This window comes from Marmota marmota, unplaced genomic scaffold (genome assembly GCF_001458135.2).
Source record: "Marmota marmota marmota unplaced genomic scaffold, marMar, whole genome shotgun sequence".
Taxonomy (NCBI): Eukaryota; Metazoa; Chordata; class Mammalia; order Rodentia; family Sciuridae; genus Marmota; species Marmota marmota.
Window position 1 is genome coordinate 2,438,147 of NW_025999962.1, and position 24,488 is coordinate 2,462,634.

General features: G+C 55.1%; 1 protein-coding gene across 3 annotated transcripts in view; it reads right to left on the reverse strand.

The window, feature by feature from the left end:
- Positions 1-640: 640 nt before the first annotated feature.
- Positions 641-24,488, reverse strand: part of Ttc38 (tetratricopeptide repeat domain 38) — a 31,034-nt gene continuing 7,186 nt past the window's right edge. For 2 of the 3 annotated variants that reach the window (XM_048802997.1, XM_015501789.2), the window contains 13 exons: positions 22,992-23,069; positions 21,258-21,339; positions 19,886-20,057; positions 18,925-19,098; positions 16,373-16,448; positions 13,669-13,788; positions 10,851-10,910; positions 9,286-9,324; positions 8,228-8,309; positions 6,111-6,276; positions 5,182-5,341; positions 4,869-4,942; positions 641-2,953 (listed from right to left, as the gene is read on the reverse strand). In XM_048802997.1, the coding sequence (XP_048658954.1) occupies positions 2,860-2,953; positions 4,869-4,942; positions 5,182-5,341; positions 6,111-6,276; positions 8,228-8,309; positions 9,286-9,324; positions 10,851-10,910; positions 13,669-13,788; positions 16,373-16,448; positions 18,925-19,098; positions 19,886-20,057; positions 21,258-21,339; positions 22,992-23,069 (1,377 nt within the window). In that variant the 3' untranslated portion in view covers positions 641-2,859. The remainder of the gene's footprint in view (positions 2,954-4,868; positions 4,943-5,181; positions 5,342-6,110; positions 6,277-8,227; positions 8,310-9,285; positions 9,325-10,850; positions 10,911-13,668; positions 13,789-16,372; positions 16,449-18,924; positions 19,099-19,885; positions 20,058-21,257; positions 21,340-22,991; positions 23,070-24,488) is intronic. The other variant, XM_015501790.2, reaches the window with a different exon arrangement.

Sequence of the window (24,488 nt, forward strand, 5' to 3'; positions counted from 1 at the left end):
GATCCTTGCAGCCCTAAGGATGTCTGCTGGGGGGAGGGGCGGTCCCTAACACCCACTCTAATGCACCTCTACTTATATCCTATCAGCACCCAGAAGGATCTCAGTAAACAGCACTGATGGTGAATAACTTGTTGCCAGCGTGACCTGTATCTTCCCTCCATTACTCCATTCCTCTCTGGCTTCCTCTTTCATCATTGGCCTGCCCGCTGTAGGCTCACTTCTTCCTTCCCCAAGTCTCGTTCTACTTCATTTATTTATGTATTCTTTCAGACATTCATTCACCAACTTTCACTGACAGCTTCTCAGTGCAGGTCGTGTGCCAGTGATGCTAGGGACACAGATGCTGTCCCTGACCTGATGTTGCAGCAGGAGAGAAAGGTGCAATAGCAAGGTCAGGTGGCAATGGCTGTGGGACACAAAGGAGGCACCCTCACCTGTAGTTGGAGTGGACAGCTTCCTGGAGAAGGGACTAGGGTTCCCACTTCCTTGGCCAAGTTGTGTCTGGCTTCCAACCAGAAAAGGGAAGGAGGCTCCCCCTTGAATGTGTCCTCAACTTCTGGGTAGAGACAGCATGTCTCAAGGGGGCAAAATTGTGACGTATGCAGTCGAGAGAGAGAAATAAAGAATGTCCACGTGCTTCTGCCCTTTTCAATGCTTTATTCACTCAAATCACTCAATACAATTTCACTCTATAGGTTCTTAATCAAGAAAACGGCAATCCTTACTGCTAGGCATTGCAGTAGACATAATCAATTCACAGAAAACGATCTGAGATTAATTCTAAGCACAGCAAAACACACTTAATCATGACAGGTTAATGACAGACATTCCCTCTGCGTGCTAAGTTCAGAAGTCTCAAGTCTTAGGCTTGATGTCCAGCAGATGCACACTCACTCAAACCTCGGTGATCAGGTCTGGAACCAAGGCAGGCTTCTCCTAGTGTGGAGTGGACCACCAGTTGAGAAGGTCATGGGGAGAAGTTTGGCTCTTACCAAGGTCCAGATGAGGCCGTAGAGTTTGAGAGCGGTGAGGATCATGCAGAGGATCAGGAAAATGATGACAAATGATGGGATGTCAGTCCAGGTCCTCATTAGGCCCTCTAGTACATCCTTGTTTTGGCTGGCTGAATCCCTGTTCATTAGCTCTATTATTTATAATAAATTTTGGGGCTTTTGACCCCCATTTCAATCCTCATCAGCTACCACCGGATATCTCCTTGACGCCATTTATCCTGGGGTCAGAAACATCTGGCCTGGTGGTCTTCATCCTGATCTTCTCACCTAATAAGTGAGGATAGCCTGCCAGAGGCTTCACTCTGTTTATCAGGGTGAGGGGAAGTGACTTGTTTATGTCTGAGGGCCACACTGGAGGGCTATGTTAGCTGTGCCAGCCGAGACGGCAGGTTTCAAACTGGAGTTGCTTAGGCTCAGGCCTAAGGCCATCCTCCCAGTATGTCTCTTTTTTTCCCTGATACTGGAGATTGAACCCAAGGGCATTCTACCACTGAGCTACATCTCTGGTCATTTATTTTTTATTTTGAGTCAGGATCTCTATAAATTGCTGAGGCTGGCCTGGAACTTGTCATCCTCCTGCTTCGGCCTCCTGGGTCACTGGGATTACAGGCATGCCCCACCAGGTCTGGCAAGACACAGCACCTCTCTTGAGATCAATATGTTATTAACTATTTTCTTGAGTTGCTGCCCACCCACCCAAGTTCAAGGAGAAGCTAGTTTTTGCAGAATCCAGCCCAAGTATTGGAACATTCAAAGGTGCCCATAAGAGTTAGGGAAAAAAAAACAAAAACAATTAACTCATTTTAATCCTGGGAATTTGCCCAGGCTTGAGCAAACTGCAGGGGCATAGTGGGTCTGAAGGCCTCCTCTCCCCTTCAGGAGACCTGCCCACTTCCTGCTCCAGTGAGTCCCCAGTGAACTTTAGTGGGAACTGAAGGGACTTGAAAAACATCTTTGCACTTGAACCTCCCCGTCTCAAGGCTGCCAGCAGCACAGCTGCCAGGGGGAAGCAGGAGACAGGCAGCATTCACAGGACAGCTCCAATCCTGTTCCAGCCACACACCAGTGCTTTGGTTTTTGCACAGCAGAGCACCCCGGAGCACAATTCACACCCCAGTAATGCATGTGCACCCAGGGGATAGAATCAGAGTGCACCCAAGGCCTCATTCCCAGGTACAGTTCAGAAAGCAACAAGCCCAGATGGACACCACCAAAGCCCCCAGGGAGGGTGGCTCAAGAACGTCCCTCCAGAGACGAAGCAGGAGTGGCTCTGTGTGCTTGTGATCTAGGAGGAGGGCAGTTGGGGCAGCACTGGGGGCTGAGGCCAAAGACAGCAAGGTGAAGACCCTCCCAGGGAGGTCACGTGGCTTCACTTGCTATGACCCTGGCGGGCACACTCACCCACTCATCACACCCTCCCCTGAAAAATGGGACAGGAGGACTTGTCTAGAATACAAGGACATGAAAGAATTTCCTTCCAGGGCAGCCAGGTGTGGGCAGGCCTCCTCCAGGGCTGCCTCAGCTGGCCGGCCCCACCTTCCAACCCCACCTTCCAACCCATGAACACCAGGAGCTGGTGTTCAGTGTGCCCATGGGCAAGTCTGACCTACAAGGCGACTAGAGACAGCAGCACCATGAAAACTGCACCCTCACCCTTCCCAAGAAAATGCCGAATCACACTTTGATTTGTGTTCTCTTTCTAAAGAACCGCTGGCTCAGGGGGCTTTTGCTAAGGCCGAATCTTGCCCTCTAACAACCAGCTGTTTCCTAATCCTAACCCCAGGGGAGCCCAACTAAAGCTAGGAGGCCACCACTGAGCTTCTGCAGGCCATGGGCCAGGCCTGGCTCACTCCAGGAGGTGGACGCTGGCGGCCTTGCGGAGGAGCCTCTCGGTCAGAGGTGAGTTGGGCTTCAGGGCATCGCGCTCCATCAGCAGGCTCCTGCGAGACAGACGTGAGGTTCTGTTGTAGGACACCTTCCAAAAGAAGGTGGAGGCCTGTTGTCCCTTGGGCCCAAGGCAGGGACCCAGCAGCCCTGGACAGCCCAGAGGCCTGGCCTCAGCTGGGGAAAGGGTGGGGGGAGGAAGCACTGTGCGCTGCTGGCAGGAGCAGACTGGGACACCTGATTCCGCCTCGGAGATAAAAACTAGATACCCAAGACACCAAGGGCAAGGGTTCTGGGTGGGGTCATCACTGTGACCTTGTTAGCCTCTGGGAAAGCCAAGGCTTAAAAGTTCACAGCTCATCATCATCCATCAGCCCAATGCTGGGGACAGAGGGACAGCAGATGTGGCATGGGCAGGAAGCACACGGCACTGTCCAAGACATCGAGCTACAGAACAGAGGTGGGGGTTGGGAGCAAGGGTGAAGAAAGCAAGTATAGGTGTGGTTTGAGGTAGAGACCCTGCTATGAGCTGGGCATGGTGTTCACGCCTGTACTCCCAGCTACTAATGAGGCCGAGGCAGGAGGATTGGCAAGTTAAAGGGCAGCCTCAGCAACTTAGTGAGAACCTATCTCAAAAAATAAAAAGGGGTGAGGATGCAGCTCCGTGGCAGAGTGCTTGCCTAGCATGCATGCAGCCCTGGGGTTCCATCCCCAGGATTAAAAAAAAAAAAAAAAAGATCCCGCTGTGGACGGAAATCAGTGTCCTCCCCGCAGCCCTGGTCCACATGTCGAAGCCCTCGCCCCAGCATGATGGCATTAGGAGGTGACTAGGGCATAAGAGTGGCCCTCGTGATGGGGTGGGGGCACCTGTAAGAAGGATGAGGGATTCACTGTGGCATTCAGAGGAAGTAAGATGCAGTAAGAAGGCGGCCATCTGCAAGCCAGGAAGAGCAGCCTCACCAGAACCCAAACCCTGATGGACCTCGATCTCAGACATTCCAGCCTCCAGGACTGAAAGGCAATAAAAGTATATTGTGTAAGCTGCAGTGTTGTGTTGTGTTGTGTTTTATGGGAGCCCAAGAGAATAAGGCAGACCTCAACAACTGACAACAAGGGTTCTGTGGTGGATGAGTGATGTGAAGGGACTGAGGCTTGGTCCTTCGGGTGGAGACACTATGGCTAGGGACCAAGGGTGTATTAGTCTGTTATCTGTTGCTGTAACAAAATACCAGAAGCTGGTACTTAGTTGAGAGGTTTTATTTAGATTAAGAGATTTGGAGACTGAAAGTCCAAGATTGGGCAGCTCCATCTGTTTGGTCTCTGGTGATGATGCCCTTGGATGGGTCACAACACAGAGAAGCAGAAAGAAAAACAGCTGCATGCCCAAGTGGCCAAGTGCATGGGGTGGCCTTGCATTACAACAGCAGGCTACAGAAAGAACTAATGGAATCCTTCCAGAACTACATTCTCTCTTCTGAGTGACCTAGCCAGCTGCCACTAGGTCCCAGTGACCTAGCTATCTCCCAAAAGCTCCTCCAGCTTGTCAGCATCCCCACACTGGGGACCAAGCTCCCAGCACACACTGGGCCACACTCTGACCTATGCTTTGGTCTCCTGCCTTTGATGGGATGGCCTGTGCCTGGTGGGCACCTGGAGGGAACACCATGCCCCGGGTGGCCAGGTCATGCAGGGGCTCCCCTGGCTTCCTCGCCCTGCCCCAGGAGACCCAGGCTGCTCTGCACTGCCCGGGCACCTGCACCAGTTCAGCCCTCAGCCCTCCTCGACCCACACAGGAGGAAGGAAGACGTACATGGGGAGGCAGTGTCGGCCGGTTCTCTGGGCACACTGAGCAGGCTGACCCAGAACGTGATCCCAGGTAGCCTTGTGCCTTCCCAACCTCAGAAATAGGACCCTCCAGGCATAGGGAGACCCACATGAGGTGAGCATGCCGGGGAAGGGTGGGGAGCTCACCGCGCCACGTTCTTATGCACTCTGGAGGTGCAGTTCAAGGCTGCGTGAATCAGTAACTGGTTGAAGACGTCTCTCTGCAAGGTAATTAGCAAGTCAGGTGCCTGTAACATGGATGAGAGATGGACCCCAGCCCCACCACGCAGCACAGCCTGCAGCCCTCGATGCCACACTTACAGGCAGTGTGAGGGACAAGGACACTCCCACCTCAAGGACACTGATACCACAGGAGAGATGGTGGGCCGCAGGTGCCCGGGCTCCCTGGCCCAGGCCCTCCCGCTCTGGCCAGTAGTTTCACTGTGGGCAGCCAGCTCACCTGGGCATTGCTGCCCCCTATCTGGACAATGCGGTAGCGAATGGGTAGGAGCAGTTCCAAGACGCGGTCAGGGTTCCCATCCTCGGCTGCCACCAGGGCCTGGCACAGAGGCAGTCCCACATCTCGGGCCAGCAGGTGCTGGCAGTTTTCTCCTGGAGATCTGCCATCAACAAGACTCTCAGCAGCTGTCCTGCACCGCGTGACGTCCTGCCTGCATGAGCGTTCTGAGCGAGGACCCTTTCACAGCCACAGGGCAGGTGCTCTGACAGGGTGAGGCCACAGAAGCAGCCCAACCACGGGAAAGGAGAGCGCTCTGAACTCTGGTCTGGGCTGGACACGGCCTATTGTCAGCTACCTGGCCCTGGACGGGTGCCCTGACTTCTGGCCTCAGTTTCCTTACCCATAAAGTGGGTATAACAGTGGCGACCTTACAGAGAGGTTCAGACTGTCCAAAGGCACTGAAAGTCAGGGCGACCACAGGAGGGTATGTCTGTGGCACCTGTGCCTCCCAGGCAACCTGTCAGCCCTGGGCAGTCACTAGCCCCAATTTGCAGATGAGGAAGCTAAGGCTCAGAGCAGAGATGCACCTGGCCTAGGATCTCAGGTGTCTCTGGTCACAGGGCCCCCCTGTGTCCCCCACGGGAGGCTGTTCATGACACTGAGGCTCGAACACCCACCCTGAGGATGGAAAGAGCAGTGAGCTGGGGTACCAGGTGCACCTCTAGACATCATGTGCCGGCAGGGCACACTCCTGAGAATGGCCCTCCGCAGGCGTCCCCAGAGCCGACTCCCTGCATGGCCTCCACCCCAGCCTCCCCAGCAGGCAGCAGCAACCTTGAATAGGCCTTCACACGGCCCCTGCTCCCCCACCCTCGCAGCAGCAGGGGCCAGCCTCACCCTGGATGCTGCTCCATGGCCCCTCTGCATACCCGCTGGCATCCTGCAGGGTGGTCAGCAGCTCCTGTGTGGTCTGGGGGTCCCGGGCGCCCAGGGAGGCCATCAGGAAGTGTGCATCATTGAACAGCAGGATGTGGTCCTGGCTGTGCCTCTGGGTCACAGGCAGAATGTCCTGCCACCTCTGGCCCACAGATACCCCTAGAGACACAGGACTTGGCATGAGACTGGGAACAGGACGTGCCCTGCACTCTGGCCTCCCATGTCCAGGCACCCCTCAGGAAGCCCACACAGTCCTGCTCCAGGGAAGCAGCCAGGTAAGCGGGGCTGAGGAGGCCTGTGGACCCTGCTTTAGGTTGACTTTGTTTAACTGTAAGGACATTAAATGTATAGGTGAAGCCAATTTTAAGAATTGTCAAATGTTATTAAACACAGCCTTTGACCCCTCTGACAAACCCCCAAAGCACTTGAAATGCTTCAGTTGTTAACACAAGTACAGTGTCTGATTCATAGTGGGCGCTCAATTAAAAATCTATGGAATTAACAACACCCTTCTGCCTGTACGTCTGTCCTCCTCAACTCCAGACGGCCCTGCCTCTGCCCTCCCTCTGCCACCCCTCCTGGTCCTCGAGCCCTGGGTTCTCCTTCTCCCGGGCACCTGCCTCTCCACCAACGTTGCTCCTGATCTCTTTTTCATCCTATCAGACTGGACAATGGTTCTGGAGTCTCCACTTTGTGCTGCAAGGACAGCAAGGGCCTTTCTCATCCCCTGCCTGCCCCCTCGCTTGGCCACCTCCTCTCAGGCTGGAGTCTGGGCTCTCCCAGCCCTTCCCTAACCCCTCTCTGCATGGAGGCAGCCCAGATCGAAGCTCCCCAGAGAGTTCCAAGTGCCTTTGAAGGTCTCTTCCTCCAAAGAGGAACGTGCAGGATGCCAGGGTCTCAGGGTCCAGGGGGCCCTCCCCTTGCTGCCCAGTTCTAGGCCAAGTCTGGCCAGTTTCAGCTTTTTTACTTCCTTGACTACAGGAATGACCACAGAGCTAAGCCTGGAAAGTGTGGCAGCAGCCTCCTTGGGGACCCTGGCCTCCTCAGGGATCCCCTGGCCTCCTTGGGGACCCTGGCCTCCTTGGGGATCCCCTGGCCTCCTTGGGGACCCTGGCCTCCTTGGGGATCCCCTGGCCTTCTTGGGGATCCCCTGGCATCTGTGAGGATCCTCTGGCCTCCTCGGGGACCCTGGCCCCCTTGCTGTTCTCGGGTCTCCAGCTGAGCTGCGCGGTCTTTCTGGAAGGCAGAGCCAAGCCCTGTCCAGCACTGCTCTGGCAGGCTCCCTCCCACTCCAGATAAAAGCCAAACTGCTTGCTCTGACCATCCTCTTGCCCCATCTGACCATGACCTCTCAAGCCTGCCCTCCCACATTGTCCCTCGCAGGCCACTGGCTGCTCCCTCTGTCTCCCTCTGTCAAGACCCTTCCCCGTCTCTTGCCACCATCAACTTCCATGGTTCACATTTTACCTCTGCTAGGAATCCTTCCTGGAACCTTCCAGAAACAGTTCACACTGCCCCCCCCTCGGGTCCCTGTGGTGCTTGCCCAGGGCCTCCATCCCCACGTGGTCCAGTGCCCCAGGGCCTAGCGCGGGCAGTGCAGATTTGGTCCTGCTGGGTCTGGAGGAGTGGGGGCCACCTGGCTCTGTAGCAGTTGGCGGGAAGCCATCTACAGCCCTGAGCCGCGGCCAGCCCTCTCCGGGTCACCTGCAGAGCATCGGATAACGGGGCTGAGAGACCACTTTGTGATCCCAGGGTTGAGAAATGCTTGCCTTCCGTGCTACAGGAGAGGACCGAGGTAGGTAGCCAGGTGTCATCAGGCCCACAGGCCTGAGGGACAGGCTGTGGGAACAGCAGCTGCCACCCTGGGTACAAGCCTGAGGCTCCCATGCTCAGGCGAGATGGGGACTGGAAGAAGAGCAGTAGGTGGTGGCTGTGGCCAGTGGCCTCAGGCAGGCTGGAAAAGAGCCATGCAGCTGGCACCTGGGGGGCAGGTGGCAGGTGGCCACTTGCCTCAAGGCCTGTGGCTAAGGAGCTCTTGCCCAGCCTAAAGCTCACCCTCATTGTGTTGGGAGAAGGGGGCAAGGGGCCCAGGGAGGGCAGGACACACTACCTTCCATCTGCAGGCGATAGAGCATTGAACAGCTGTCCACCACGTCCAGCATTGCACCGCTGGACCGCAGGCTGGGGAGGATCTAGAAGACAAGAGCCACTTAAGGCTGGACTCAGATGGCCAGCTGAGGGTGGGGGAGGGCAGGTGGGGGCACAGGGGTGACCAGAGTCAACGGACCTGGGCTGTGAGTGCGGCCCGCACAAAGCAAGGCCTCAGCTAACAGGACCCACCACCCCAATCATCCAGACCGTCACCCTGTCATGGCCCACACGGATACATGTACAAGAGTGGGCACAGGGCAGACATGAAGGAGCCCGCCACACTGAGGACCCAGGGGCATATGCCAGGCCCTGGCACCTGTCACCCCCCAGCTCTGAGCATCAGGAGACTCGGCTTGCGGCTTGCATTTCTAGATTCAGCTTTGCCCAGCAGGTGACCTGGTCTGCACCTCCCGGCACACAGTGCACACCACCTTCATGACTCTCAGAAGTCCTGACAACGAGGAACGATCACTTCAAGGATCCGTTCAGAGGGTTTTTCTCTAGTGTTCAGACTCCCAAATCATGGGAACTTCTGTGGCCACAGGTCTTAGTACTGAGCCCTCACTGGGTCATTTTTCAAAAGAACACCAGGGGCTGGGGAGGAGGGTGGGCATAGAGCTTCAGCATAGGAAGACAATAAGTTCTGGAGATGGAGGTGGGGACAGACGCTCAGTGTGGCCCACGTACTCAAGCCACTTAATTTTACATTTTGCATAAAAAAATTCCAGGGGCAGATCAATTATCTTACCAAAGAAGAGCAACCTAGGAATTAGCGATTACAGAGATGGTCACCTTGGACATGAGCATCTACCACACCTGCAGGGTGGACAGCGTCAATGGAATGCCCATTGCACACTGAGCTACAACACGGCTCTTGGCCACACTCAACCCTCTGAGATCACACACAAGGACGGGTCTCTGCTCCTACTGCTCTTTGGCTGGGACAGTGCTGGTGGCACAGAGGTCTATCAAAGACGAGAAGGCAAGTACTACGTGGACAGAACCCGGAGCACTTACATGCTGGTCGTAAATGGTCAGTGCAGCCTCGTATTCACCCTGAGGACGTAAAGTCACCATGGTTAGCAGCTGGAGGGGCAAACTGTAAAGCCGAGAAAGGCACTGAACACAGCCAGCCAAAGGCCCCACGGGACCTCCACCTTATGAAGGGGGATGGGAGGGCTCAGGCCTGCGTCCTAGGAAGGGAAGAGGCCAAGCCTGCTGCCCCCACTTGGTTCTTGGCTCCAAGAATTGAGATAATGACAGGACCCGAAACTGCTGTGGAGGGAGCAGTTTCTGTGGAAGCACCATTTTTCCTACCAGGAAAGTTCACTCAGGCTGAGCAGCCCTACACCGAAAACCCCAAACCTGAAATCCAGAACCTCTGAGCACTGACATGACACCCCAAGTGGAAAATCCCACACCAGACCTCATGTGACGGGTGCAGTGAGAACACAGGCACAAGCTGCGCGTGGCACACACCCATGATCCCAGCCACTCCGAGGCTGAGGCAGGAGGATGGCAAGTGTGAGGCCCATCTGGGTAAGACCTCATCTCAAATTTTAAAAATAGAAATAAAAAGGACTAGGGGTGCAGCTCAGTGGTGGAGCACTTGCCCAGTGTGTAGGAAGTCCTGGGTTCCATCCCAGGACGAAAACCAAACACAAAGGCACATGCCAAGCACAGCACCAAGTCACCCCCAGACTACGTGTACGTGCATGTGAGTCATCAGTGACTTTCGTGTTCAGACATGGGTACCAGCCCCAGGATATCTCATTATGAATGCACAAATATTCCTGAACCTGAGAAAATTCTAAATCGGCAACACTTCTGTGTCAAGCACTCTGCACAAGAGATGCTCAGCCTGGGCGCGCACGGCTCCCATCACCTGTTAGGAGCTTCTTCTAGTCTTTTCTTGCTATTTTCCCTCCTGTATATTCAAGTGGTTCTCTGCTTGCTTTTTTTTTTTTCCAAGTCACCACACCTTACCTTGCTCACCCCTCTCTCCCTGGACCTCCAGGGAGCCTCCTGTCTCTATGATGACAGCATAAAAGAAGCACCCCCATAAGCTCAAGGGACCCCTGGGGCCAGGGACTCCCAAGCCCCAACTCCTTCTGGGAGTTCCCATCTGTGACCAGCAGAGACACTGGTCACAAACTACCCACAATCCACATGACTCCCACTTATCAAGAGTGAAAGATGGCCGGGCACGGTGGCACACACCGGAATCCCAGTGGCTCGGCAGACTGAGGTAGGAGAATGGTGAGTTCAAAGCCAGCCTCATCAATAGTGAGGTGCAAGCAACTCAGTAAGACCCAGTCTCTCAATAAAATACAAAATAGGTCTGGGGATGTGGCTCAGTGGTCAAGTACCCTTGAGTTCAATCCCTGGTACCAAAAAAAAAAAAAAAGTGAAAAATGCTTTTTAGCAGCTCCAGCTTGAAAACACGCAGCTGTCTGGCTCCAAGGCCAGCTCGGGTGTAAACACAGCACGGGGCTCGGTGGCAGAGGCAGACAACAAACCCTAGACAGCACTTCTTCCTCCAAGTCTTCACAATGAGGCTGCCCACAGGGTGGCCATCTTACCTTTTCAATCAAGTATAAAGCCCAGTGCCAATAATTATGACAAGCAAGCATATCCGAGTCCTGCGGAAAGAAGAAGAGAGTCAAAGAAGCAGCTGGCAGCCCCAGGAGAAACCAGTACCATCCTGTGCTGCACAGAACCGGCCACCTCCGAGGGCAGCCCGGCAGCCCTGCAGCCCTGCCAGGCACCGGCTCCCAGGCCGCCCTGTGCTGGGCATCTGTACACTACCTTATGGCCTTCAGGGCTGAGGGGCAGCAACCATCACTCCTGCTTTTACAGAGGGGAAGCTGGGGCTGGGGCAGGTGGATGCATTGTCAGTCCCCAGCTAGGAGCAGCAGTCCCCGGGTCCCTACAGGGAGCCTCTCAGTAGCTCCAGGTCCAGCCCCCCTCAGGTGAGGAGCAGGGAAGGAATGTTAGACCCCACCGTGCACCCCAAGGGCTCATGGCATTTGGATAAAACCGTGAGGATCCCCAGCTCAATCGTGAGGGGCTAAGTGTGGGTGTGCTCCAGCAGGGCTGGGGAAGCCCACGCAGGGCGGGCTGACACTCCAGTGGTGGTGCTGTTGGCTAGAGCCCGGCTCTCAATGGAGGCAGGCTCTGCTCAGAGCTGGGCCCACGGGGGCATCCCAGGCTTGAGGGACTGGGCTCATGACCCCTGCCAGGGGCAGTGTGCAATCCCTGGAAACCTAAAACAAGATGGCTGTGAGGAGGGACCCAACTTCTCCTCCCTGCCCTCCACAGAGCTGAACCCCAAGGTCTTCCTCACCCTGAAGGAACATGGGTATTCAATAAAAGCTGAGTGAATGGTCTGAGGTCTCCATCCACTGCCCCAAGTCCTTCCCAGCCCTGTCTGTCCAGAGGCACCACACAGTGATGCTTGCCCTTCCTTCTCTGAGACCCCTGCAGTGGCTCCTCCTCTCCCCAGACCCCACCTCACCCCTCCAGGAGAGGCCCCTCCTACACAGCCTATGTCCACCTAAGTTGCCACCAACCGCCCAGCTCCCCTCTCAGGCTCTCATAGGCCTTGGCCTTTGCTCCAGCAGCTGCTGGGCTAGAATACCCTCCACTTTCACCTCCTCCATCTGCCAAACACCTATCATCCTTCAGTACTCAGCTCAGAAGCTGCCCCGTCTAGGAAGCCTTCCATGACCACTGCCCCCCAAGCCCAGTGGGGTCTGACACCTCCTCTGGGTTCCACATCCCCAAGAGTATCGGTCATGGGGTAGCACCTGCACTCATCTAAGCTACTCATTCCAGGTCACCAGGCCCTGTGAGGACAGAGAAGTCTGCACTGGACTCTCAAGGATTCCCCAGGGAAGGACAAAGGCCTGGGGCAGAGACTGGAGTCTCACTGAGATCTGGGTCTGCAGATGCAGAAGGCAGGTGCCGAAGAAGGAAAGGGAGCCCCAGGCCATGCCACCCACACCCAGAGCTATCCAGTCAGGCCAGAGGCTGCCAAGAGCCACCAGGACAGATAGGACACCAAAGGATAATCATCCATTCTGAGACGACCATTGGCTGTGTCGGAACCCAAACTGATGGGGGACTCATCTGGGGCCAAGGCTTCACATAGTACAGATGAGGAAAACTGGGCTCAGAGGGACCAAGGTCATGACCCAGGGTAGAGCTGGGCCTCTATGGCCTCTGTCAGGCATGGTAAAACTAGAGTGCTGAGGAAGGACTGTGAGCAGGATGGGAAGGAGGCCCGGCCTCGCTGCCCCCGGTGCTGCCTGGGCCAGCCTCCTGCCCCTCAGCTGGGAGGACTGGGATAATCTAGTGTTCCTCACCCCAGACAGCTGCCCACCTGCCTACAAGAACTCACAGTACCTGCCTGGGGAGCCAGAGGTGACAGGTTCCTGGTTCCCCAGGGCTGGTTCCACTGCCCCTGGGGCCTTACAGTGCCCAGAGTTTGGGGATCCATAGAAAGATCTGCACGTGGGCCTCACAGATCAGGGTTCTCAAATATGGCTACCTCTTAGCATGCTGTGCCCAGGAACACTCCTGGAGATGCCGGAACCTTCTTGTAAGCCACACCCCACTGGGAATGTCATGGGCCAGGAGGCGGCTCGGAGGGACATTGGGTCCTTTTTCCTCACATCACTGAGCACCGGCCACCTGGTACCAGGCTCTGGGGAAGACTTGCTGCCCCGGTAGACGGTGCCCTGGGGAGCCCACCATGGTACACAGAAGGACAGGACAGCAAGGACACCTGGTCAGGTGGCCAGGCCAGGTGCCAGAGCACGCCTGGGGCAAGAGGCACACAGAGAGGAGGAAGGGCCACCTTGGCTTGCAGGGAGGGAGGAAAAGATCCCAAGAAGGCAGCCAGTCAATAGCGGGGCTGAGTGAAGTCAGGAGCCGGGAGTGGGCACAGTGAGGCCGGAGTGGTTGGGCCACTGGAAAGGGCCTGGCAGGGTGCCACGACTCTAGAGGCCCCAATACCTGCCCCCCATATGCCAGTCCTGCAGACACCACGGCCCTCGCCCCCACAGGCCTCCTGGCCTCCTTCCCAGCTGCATCAAACACTTGCCGAGGCTACTCAGCGATTTCAGGAGGAGCCCCTGGCCAATGCCAGCCAACTCAGGGTCCCACCCACACCAGGCTTTAATCTCCCTAGTGACCTTTTGATCCGGTTCTTTTGCAACCAAATGCCTCAGGCCCAGAGCAATTCTAGAGTAACCTGCAACGTTGGCAGCTGTGGCTCCCAGGGAACCCTGCTGCCTGGCCCAGGTAGTTGGAGCTGATCACACTCTGGAGAGCTAAGCCACCTGGGACTCCCATGCAGAAAGCCTCGGGGCAGATGAGGTGACCACAGAAGCACACCTTCCAATGGGCTTCCGAGTGCTGCATGAAGTCCATCCCGGCCCGCACCTCGGCTCTCATCTCATGGATGTGGGCAATGGTGTGCACCGACCACGCATCCGTGGGCTCCGCAGATAATGCCTAGGTAGGGCGGGTGGAAGAGCATGGGTCAGTCAGGTGGCCTGGGCCGGGGCAGCACCTTTCTAAGGGGCACAGGGTCTGACCTGGACAGGGCAGAGCAAGTGTGAAGACTGAGTTCTGACTCAGCAGAGCCACAACCAACAACCAGCTCCACGGCCCCTGTGCCTGGGGCACACCCAGCTGGTGGTGCCAACCCCGGGATGTGCTGAGGGGGTATCCCCGCCCGTTCCACACATGAGGACACTGAGGCTCAGGGGGGCTGAGTGACTCGCCCAGGTTTCCGAAATCCAGAGCTCAGCCGCTGACCTCACAGCCTCCTTTGTACTGCTGAGCCGTCTGGTGGCTCTGGGGCTAGTTCCCCCTGGTGGAGGGGTCACTGATGCCACCTTCCTGTCACAAGCCGCAGTGGCTTGTGGCTGCCCCCTCCCACTGACATTCATGTGATGACCACCCGGGTGGCCTTCTGAGTCCCCTGGTGAGGCCCATGCCAAGCCGCGAGTCCTGCAGCCCCACTGCCTCCACCTTCCCACACCTTCCACAGCGGCACGGAAGGGCCGAGCACCTCTGTCCCAGCCGGGCACCCACGCAGGGTTTGGCAACAGGTGGTCCCCAGCAAGCCCTCCTTCCTGTTCCAGCCTTGGCTTTCTCAGGCTCTGCCCACTACACATGGGCCTGCGGGAGGAAGAGAGTGGGTCCCGGGTCCCGGGAGGCCCAGGTGCCAGGCACCTGGGGACATTGCTGTGCTCACGCAGGGCAGAGGAAAGGGGCTGTGGCTCAGAGCAGAGCCCTGCCCCCGCTGGCTCTCGCTGGCTCTGGCGGGGGCCACAGCCTCTTCCCTTGCATGGAGCCCTCTGGAGGACCCTGGGAGCGTTCAGGCTTCCTTCTCAGGCTCCCCTGGCCAGCCAGCCACTGCCTCTCTGGCCCCTCGCTAGGCTGGGGCGGGCCTAGGGGCCCTGCTGCTGCCCTAGGAGGCCTGTGCAGGGCAGTGGAGCTGCTGCCACCATCCTCGCTGTCCTAGAAGTCTGGTGGACACATGGAGCTGGCCTTCATGCTCAGTGATTGTCTATGGGGGTCAGGACAAGGGTCAGAGTGTGCGGCCTGGGAATAACAGGAGCCAGGGGCACGAGGGAGCAGGGCAGGAGCAGGGCCTACCTCACTGCCTCTTGCTCCTGTGAGGCCCACCCAAGCCTCCACCTTTTGCCATCCCCTGGGTGAATCTGCCATGTTAGTTCCCACAGCCTCCCTGCCCCCGACCTTTCTCAACTCTCCTGCTGTCCCTCAGGTGCCCACTGAACGTCATCCAACCAGAGAGCCATCTGTGATGGCTCCTAAGAGATCTTCCTGTGGCTGGCCCCTGGACAATGGTGCCTGGTCACCAGGGAGCCAGGATGGCCAAGAAGCTACCCAGTCCTCCCAGATCTGACTCAGAGCTAAGGCAAAGAACCTCCATCCTGAGGCTCAAACCTGGGCTCCGATTCTGTAACCAGGCAGTCTTCAGACACGCCTAGCAGTGGTCTCGTGGGGAAGGGTACTTCAGGGCCACACCTGGGGGAAGCCTCCTGGCTAGGATGCCGGGAAGCAGGGGTCTAGACAGGCAGCTTGAAGCCTTCCAGTTTGGTGGCCCATGTGAGAATCTGATCACCTCCAGCAGTGAGCAGTGTGGCCTGGGGCAGGCTCTGGCCCTGGCCTCTCCGAGCCTCTGCCTGTCTTGTCTGGGCAACAAGGAGTTTAGGATCACAGGTACAGAGTGTGGACAAGAGCTGGCATACATGACATGCCAGTCCACTGCTGGATCAGGAGCAGCTGTCACCCTTTGTGCAGGACAGTCCCTCCCTGAGCCTCAGTTTCCACTCTGCAGGGACAGAAGTGGCAGAGAGGGACTCCTCCAGAGCTTGAGTTGCCATACATGTAGGCCTGCTGCCTGGCCTGAGATCTGGGCTGGTGGAGCATCCACCAAGCTCTGTGCCAGGCAGCAGGCACCAGGTGGCATGGAGTTGGGGCCTGGGAAGGCAGACATCACCTAGCAGGCTCCGCACTGGCCCTTCCCACAGGTATGTACACTGAGCAATAGGCCTGGCCAACAGGAGGACTTGTAGGCAAGAAGACCTCATCACTTGAGGAGGACGAAGAGCCTGTGGCAGCCTTTATTTATCATTACTGACTCCCAGAGCCTTGGTGCCATTAGCAAAGCTTACCAAGGTCAGTTCAAGCAAGAAGAACAAGTTTGCTTCTGCCTCATCACCTGTGAGATCCTGTCTCAGCCAGGCACTTATGGCTCTGGAGACAAACAGGGCTGATGGGAGCCCAGAGCCACCATACTGTGCAATCCCACGTGAGTGAGGGGCCCCCGCCTCCCTGTCCTAATCTGTAGACGTGGATGTGGCTCTGGACACCTCAAAAGGCACAGATGAGTGACAGACAGGAGGAAGCCCTGCCTTGGCAGATGACTGCACCAATGTGAGCCTCTTCCAAATCTCTGAGGATGCTCAGAGTGGGTCACAAATGAGGGGTGGCCCTCAAAAGCTCTGCCCTACCTGATGGCCCCTCTCTGAAGGGTCATGCATGCTGGTAAAAGCTCACTTACCTCTTTAGCAAGTTTTTCTGCCCGATCATAGAAGTTGGTTTCCATTAATCCAAATGAATAGATGCCTTTCACATAGCTGGGAACAGAGAAAATGTCACAATATAAAAAGATGGACCTGTAGTAGGTGGAACTGTATCCCACAAGGCGTGGTAACATTATCACTCTCAGGACCTGTGAATGTGACTGCACTTGGAAACAGGGTTTTGCAGATATAATCAAGTCAAGCTGAGGTGGGCGTAATCCAAAGGCTGTGGTCCCTACAGGAGGCCACGGGAAGTCAGAGAGAGGCACAGCAGAGGGCCCGTGAAGACGGAGGCAGAAATTAAAGGGACACCAGAGAGTCTGGCCACCACCAGAAGCTGGTGGTGGGAAGGAGGGACCCCCTAGACCCTTCGGAGAAAACAGGTCTGGCCCAAACCTTGCTGCAGACCTCTGGCCTCTGAACCAAAAGTGAATGCATGTATGCTGCTTTCAGCCATGCGGCTGGCGGAACTCGGTTACGGCAGCCCAGAGAGACTGGCCTGCTCCAGCCCGTGCCAAGCCCTGAGCTGCTCAACCATCTGAGGCTTCTGGTTGGTGAGTAGCAAAGTGGCCTTCATCATCCACATACTGTCCCCAAGCCCAGCGCCATCCACATAGCAGTGGCCTCAGTGTCCACCTCCTCAGACATCAGCAGTCTCCAATGAGGACCGCTGGTCCTCCTGGCCCTGCTGAAATCCACCCAGGGGCATGGCTCCAGGCACCTTCCCAGGAAGCCTCTGTGGCCCGTGGGCTGTCGGCGGCTCCTCCTTTGCTCCTGCAGCACTGTGCACAGGCCCACTGCCCGACTGGACGCACCCACTGGACAGCCTGGCCACTCCCAGGCCCAGAGCGCCGGGACCTGTTTGTCTAATGCACTGTCAGCCCTGGCCCTGCCCAGGCTGGACTCAAGACGCTGCTGAACAGACACACACCCGCAGTTCTCATCCGGGCCCCAGAGCCCCAGGGTGGCCTACACGAGAGGCGTTCTCCCTTGTGTATTTGGGGGGTTAAGTGAGAACAAGATAGAGGGATGCTGGTTCTGCTCGAGGCCCAGGTGTTGTCCTCACTGATCTTTACCACCATGGACAGAGACGATTCTAACTTTCGTTATTCACCAAAGCAAAGTTCTAAAGCAGTAGCTCCAGGTGTAGCTTTAAAGACAAAAACAAAAAAATTACTAAGTGCTCACTGCACTTCAGGTATTAACAGGCTGTCAGGATAATTTCATGTGTCAGCTGGGCGAGGCCACAGTACCCAGTTGTTAGATGAAAACCAGGGTAGCTGATGCTGTGGATATTTTTCTTTTTAGATGTGATTTTTAACACTTAAATCAGTAAAATTTGAATCAAACAGATTACCTTCCATAATGGGGGTAGGCCTCCTCCAATCAGTTGAAGGTGTTAGGAATAAAGACTAAGGTCCCCAAAAGAAGGAGCTCCACCTCCAGAGTGCCTTCAGATACTCGACTATAATGCTAGCCCCTGCACGAACTTCTAGCCTGCTGCCTTGCCCTACAGATTTCAAACTTGCCAGACCTGACAATCACATGAGCCAATTTAAAACAATTCTTTCTCTCTTTCTCCTTCTTTTTGGAGAACAAAATCTAAGGGATGCTTGTTATTGTAGCAAAAATGATCAAGAGAGAGATACGGACTGAGAACAAGCCCAAGTTCCTACTGTTTTTGGCTTTTGTGGGGGTTTTTCGGACAGCCATGACCAATACAGCTCTTTATTCTATTAACCTGTTTGATGCTCACAACAATCCCAGGACTAAATTGCAATGAAGCCTATCATGGGTGGTGGTTAACAGGCTATTGTCAGACACACCTGGCCTTCCTCTCTTCCCAAGCATGGGACAACTGTACTTTCTGCTCTCCCCTAAGGGGATCAGGTCATGTGTTCAGTTCTGGTCCATGATGTGGGAGAGGCAGGGTATCCCTTTCATTCTGAGCACTGAATTGCCACTATGAACCCTTAAGAAGAGTTCTTTTTTTCTCCGGTAGCAACTGTGTCCAGAGGGCAGCTACGTCACTAGCTGGGACCCTAGCGGGAGACAAGGACACTGTCACAGAACCCTTGGCCTTCTTTAGATGGACATGGAGTATACGTGAGAAATTTGCTATAATAAAGTTTGGAGAATAAGATCTAGGGAATGCTTGTTTTGTTTTAATTGTTTTTTCAGATGTAGTTGGACACAATATCTTTATTTTATTTATTTGTTTTTATGTGGTGCTGAGGATTGAACCCAGTGGCTCACACATGGGAGGCAAGCACTCTACCACTGAGCTACAACCCCAGCCCTAGGGAATACTTGTTATAGCAGCAAACAATCCCATCCTGACCAGTACATAATATTACTACCATTTTCACAGGATGCAGGATCACATGAAGAAGAGGAAACCTTTTAACTTTGAAGAACTAGAATAGCAACAGCGGTCTCATTACTTTTAGGGCAGGTCCATAAGGGTGGTTATATTTTTAGGGATGAAGAAAGCAATTAAGATATAAAAATGATGTGATTTCCACCATACCTGCTAAGTGGGATGTCAGGTGTCCAAAAGGGGTAAACTCGAGCAACAGAATCTCGCATCTGTTCCTGATAGCCCAGGTAAAAATAGGCATCATGGGAAAATTTCAGGGCCAACATGTCTGTTGGGTGGTCTCGGAGAATCTGTTCCCATAGATCACAGGCTTTGGGGAAGTTCCTGGAAACCAAGAGAGATCTCTCAGCTCCGCTGAACACAAAGCCCACGTACGTGGGAAACGTAAGATACCTGGTGTCGGAGTCTGCACTGAATTGTTTTTTGCTTGTTTGTTTGTTGTACTGGGGATTGAACCTAGAGGTGCTTTACTACAACTAAGTCATATTCCCAGCCCTTTTTATTTTTTTATTTTGAAACAAGGTCTTACTAAGTTACTTAGAGCTTCACTAAGTTGCTGAGGCTGGCTTTGAACTTGCGATCCTCCTGCCTCAGCCTCCAGAGTCACTGGGATAACAGAGTATGACACTGTGATCGGCTCACTGAATTGGTTTTTAAAAATTATAGTAGGGGCTGGGAGTGTAACTCAGTGGTGGAGGACTTGCCTAGCCTATGGGAGTCCCTGGGTCCCCTTGTAAATTGATCATTTCAGTAGCTTTGTCAGGGTCGGAGAGCAAATGGACAGCAGTCTGGGTGGTAAGCAGTATGTGGGTGAATATGTCCTCTTCTCTTCTCTCTTCTGGATATGTCTGTAATGCCTTCCCATCCGTTTTTTAGTTAAAATAATAAGCCATTTAGTTAGGAATCAAGTCGCCCTGAACACTGATTGGGATCCCACACAACAGGTACCTCCTTGCCTGGCATACAGCAGCCAGCAGGACGCTCTCTGCAGCCAGCGGCCCCCCAGGTGGGGATTCCTCTGAAGCTGCCCCTTCCCAAGGGCACTGGGACGGCCTGCACACCACCCCGCATGGCCTCGCAGCGCCAGGCCCTGGCCCAGGGGGCCCCTCACCCCTTGGCAAATGCCTCCACTGCAGACACGTGCAGCTGTTCCCGCGGTGTCAGCAGCTGGGTGTGTGAGGTCTCCACCATTGTCTTCACGGCCAGGTCCAGCTCTCTGTCTAGCCTCACGGAGCTTCCCGTGCCGATGAGCACGAGGCCGTTAGAGATAACCTGGCCCATGGCTGGCGGAGGATTGGAAAACAGCTCTGGATTTAGACGGCCCAGCTGAGCCCTGACCAGCCCCGTGTGGGAAATGGCCAGCTCACGTCCCAGAAGTGTGAGCCAGACTACGCATGCTCGATGGCTTGTGCCAAAAAACAGAACTCAGTCCTGGCCCTCAGTGCACGGTCGAGCAGGGCAGCCCTGGAAGCAGCCACACATAGTTTCTTAACAGGGTACTCTGGCGAGTGCCCATGTCCCAAGCACCTGCCCTTTCACCTGAGGAGCGGGGGAGGGGTCTGCCTGTGGGTTCATGGGCTGGTACTGTCACTACGACCAGCGCTCTGTCCCCTGGAGATGCTCAGTGGACACCATTCAGGTTGGTCCCACGAGGTCCCAGAGCAGAGGTGCACAACCCTGCCCCACAGCTCTCACTTGCTGACAGTGGGGGTCAGGGTGCCTTGGGGCAGCAGCTTGTCAAACCCTTCCTTGGCTTCCCAGCTCCCACCTTGAGAGAGGCAGGGTGTCCACTGGCCTGGGACCTAGAAACTACCACAGTGCTAGGCCCGTCCATGCGGCCCCTGTTTCTGAACTGGGCTTGAGGTCTTCTCAAAGAACCTGAGCCCACCCTGACCACTGGCTGCCCCTGCAAGCTGGGGTCAGCTTCCCCTTTCCTCCCCAGTTCCATCCCTGTCTTCCCTTGCCAGGGCAGCACGAGGCCTCTGCCTTTATCTGGACCAGGGTACAGCAGGTGGGGAAGGGTCCCTGCTGCCAGTCCTCTCCTCTCCTCCCAGGCCCAGAGCCTCAACCCACACTGGGATGCCCACCTAGGGTCTGGGATGCACTGTGCTGACGCCCTGCCCACCACCCACAAGGCTTGCCTGTGTGCCAGCCTGTCCCGCCGGGTCCTGCCCTGCCCCCACCCTGGCGGCTCTGACAGAGTCTGTAGTCACCACCTCCTGAGTTCAGAGCTTGGGATTCAGACAACTTTGGGAATGTGTCTTATTCTCACTGAAACTCAGTTTCCTCATCACAGAAGGTGGATCAGTGTCTTCGTGAAGAATTGATGGTAATCAGGAAAAAAATCTGGAAAGAGCCTCCTACAGAAGCAGCTGGACCCAGACATGACTGCAGCCGAGGCCCTCCCTCCCATGGCTGCCCTCAGCAGCCCTCCCCACCAGCCGAGCCCACACCGTCTCCTCACTGGGGAGATCATCACTCACCAAAGGTCGGATCTGCTGCTCTGAGCTTTGACAGACAGCCCTCAATGCCACCAAGATTCTTGTCGTTGGTCCATTTTACATACTAGAATTAAAAAGGTAAAACAAAGTTGTCCTCAGGGACCCCTTGAATCTTATTAATGAAGGCAGAGTCTAAACCTGGATTTTTTTTTTTTTCAGAGCTGCGGTCTCACGCAGGCTAAGCACATGCTCTACTGCGGAGCCACACCCCAGCGCCAGATTCCTTTTCTCTCTAGGACAGTGGGTATGTTTGGGACTCTGGCATAACTTTTGAACTCTTAGAAAGCATAAATTGTGGTTTCCTGGGAAGAGATTAAACGCAGATGACTCAAGATGCTTTTTGGCCTGGTGATGCCATTTCCCAAACCCAAGGCTGGTCCTCCTGACAGGTAGCCTGCCACACATCAGCTTCTCTGCCTGCAATTCCTGCTTCTAATTCACTCCTCTTAAAAATAACTAAAATAGGGCTGGGGATACAGCAGTGTTGGAGGCGGAGACATTTTGAGGTGACCAGGTCGTTAAGAGGAAGTGAAGTCCTTCTCCTGAGGCCATATTAGTTCTCTCTGAGCAGGTTATAAATCAGGCCGCCCCTTGGTCCCTATCCCATTCTACTTCCTGCCATGAGGCCTTCACCAGAAGCTGAGTAGATGCTGGTACCATGCTCTTGAACTTCTAGAATTGCAATCTAAATAAACCTCTTTTCTTTAGGAATTATCCAGTCTCAGGCATTCTGATCCAACAACAGAAAATGGATTCAGACAGATACTTATTTTTTTTAAATCCTAAAGTCATTAATAATGCATTGGATTTTAAAATCTGTCCTTTTGCTTCTTCATAAGGCAAGAGTAGCTGGCACAGAGCTTCATGAACCCCTGCTGAGGCAGGAAGGCACAGAGACACCGGTATACAGGGCGGAATGTGCACAGGCAAGAGGGTGAGCTGCTGCCAAATGAGGAATGTGGAGTGGATGGGCTCAAGTACTCCCCAGGGGCCAAGAAGGCACAGCAGGGACAAGGGGGACCCTGATAAGCACAAAGCAGACAGCTCCAAAGCACAGCACAGAGTCGCTTGGCAAGGACAGGCTGAGCACAGAAACACCCACAGGTGGCAAGGGCACTTCAGCAGTGAACTTGTGCAGTTCAGATGCTCCTAAGAGCTCCCTGGTCCTCCCGTGGTGTGGACTGAGTCGGTCCAGTCGGCTTCCCTCAGCATGCTTGGGCCAAGATGCATCCTGGCTTTGCCTTTAACTCCCCAGACCACCTTCTACTCTAGTCAGCTCAACCCTTGGGGCCTCTGTTTCCCAACCTGTCCAACAAACTGGTTGGTCTTTACTCCTCGGTCCAAGACCACAGGATCCCTTGCTGGTGGAGAAATCTGCAGTGTCAGGTCCTGGCCTAGCCACACGCAGGCAAATTCGCAGACCAGCCCAGCGCAGGAACCCATTCCCTACAGGTCAGAGCCCACATCAAAGCCTCAGCAGTCCACAGGTGGGGGCTCAGCTGAGTCCACTGTTGTCTGCCTGCCCCGGGGGACTTCAGGAGAAGAGTGAGTACAGAGGGCTTCTCAGCCACACTGTGGCCAACAGAGACACTTCCCACATGCTCCAAAGGGCCGGATTTCCCCGCAGCCCAGTGCAACTTAAAAAGCTTCCAATTAGGTGCAGAACGCTCTCCACAGAACCGTGCAGGAGGGGCCCCGGCTGCTCTGCAGGCATACCTGGGTCAGGGTGGCGTCAAACAGCTTGCAGGCTTCATTGCTTGGCGTGGAGAGTGGGAGCCCGGCATCCCTCCATGCCTACACACAGGAAGAAGGAACACCAGGGCCAGGTTCCATGAAGTGCCTTGAACTTGAGCCCCACCCCGCACATTGCACATCTGCCCATGCCCAGCACTCAGGCTTCTGTAAGATGTGGCCTTGCCCGGCTCTCGTGGGCTTTGAGACTTCATGCAGTGCAGAGCACAGCGAGAGGTAAGCCTATCTGGGACAGAGTCCCATCCAATCCCTGAAAGCTGTGTGTCCTCAGCAGGACCCTCCCCCTCAGACTCTGTAAAACTGGAACAGGAGGATCCAGAAAGGTGACCTAAAGTGTCTGGAGGAGGCACACACTCAGCACAGGAGGGGAGGTCCAACCTTACAGGTGAGGAGTCTAGCACATAAGAGCACCCTGGAGGAGGGTGGGCTTTCCACCTGGTTGGCAAAGTGTATAGCACCTGCTGTCACAGGGCACAGACCTGCTACGAAATGATGGCAGCTGTGGACACCCTGCTCTTCAAACTCCAGTTCTTAGCTGGGTGTGGTAGTGCACGCCTATAATCCCTGCAACTCAGGAGGCTGAGGCAGGAGGATCACAAGTTTGAGGCCAGCCTGAGCAACTTAGGAAGGCCCTAAGCAACTTAGTGGGAACCTGTCTCAAAATAAAAAATAAAAAAGGGATGGGGATGTGGCTCAGTTGTTAAATGCCCCTGGGTTCAAACCCCAGTACCAACCAACAAAAATCCACTAGAAAGATTCCAGACATGTTGTTCAGAGTAACAGGCATGAGTTTATTAGAAGGGATTAGAAAAGAGCAAAGGAGACACTCTAAAGGGAAAGTGTGGATTCTCTCAGAGAGGAGAGGGACAGTGCATCCCTCCTGCCCTCCAGTTTTATGGGGGGGGGGGGGCGGGGGGAGTCCCAGGGCAGTTTCCAAAGAGGCTTGCCCAGCTCTAGTCTTGATTTTTAACGACAGCATAAGAACTGCGTGGACCACAGAAAGAGAGGGTGGTGTAAGTCTCTGCTGGAGATTTTTAGGAAGTGGAGTCCCCCTGTTTCAGCCTCAATTTCCTGTCCCCTTCATCCATTTGACTAGCCCTCAGCAAGCTGTCCTTGTGAGGGTCTTAATGTTTCAGTTGCCAGGGTGAAGGGGGGTTGTGCCAGTCCTGGTGGTCAGGGACGGTCCAGGCCACCTCCTGGGGTGTGACATGATCTTTCTGGAGGATGTCTTAACATACCAAGCCCCAACCTTCCAGGTGCTGTCGGGCAAGGCTCCCTATGGCTTTCAGCAGCCCTTCAAGCTCCTTTCCCGTCACACCCATTTGTGACTATCTACCTAACACTGTCAACCACCAAACCACACCTCCCACCTTCCACTCTATAGGAGGACTCAGACCCTCAAGTCCCCCAGAGAAAACAACTCAAGATGGTCAGATTCGTTCACTGTCACAGCCACCCTTG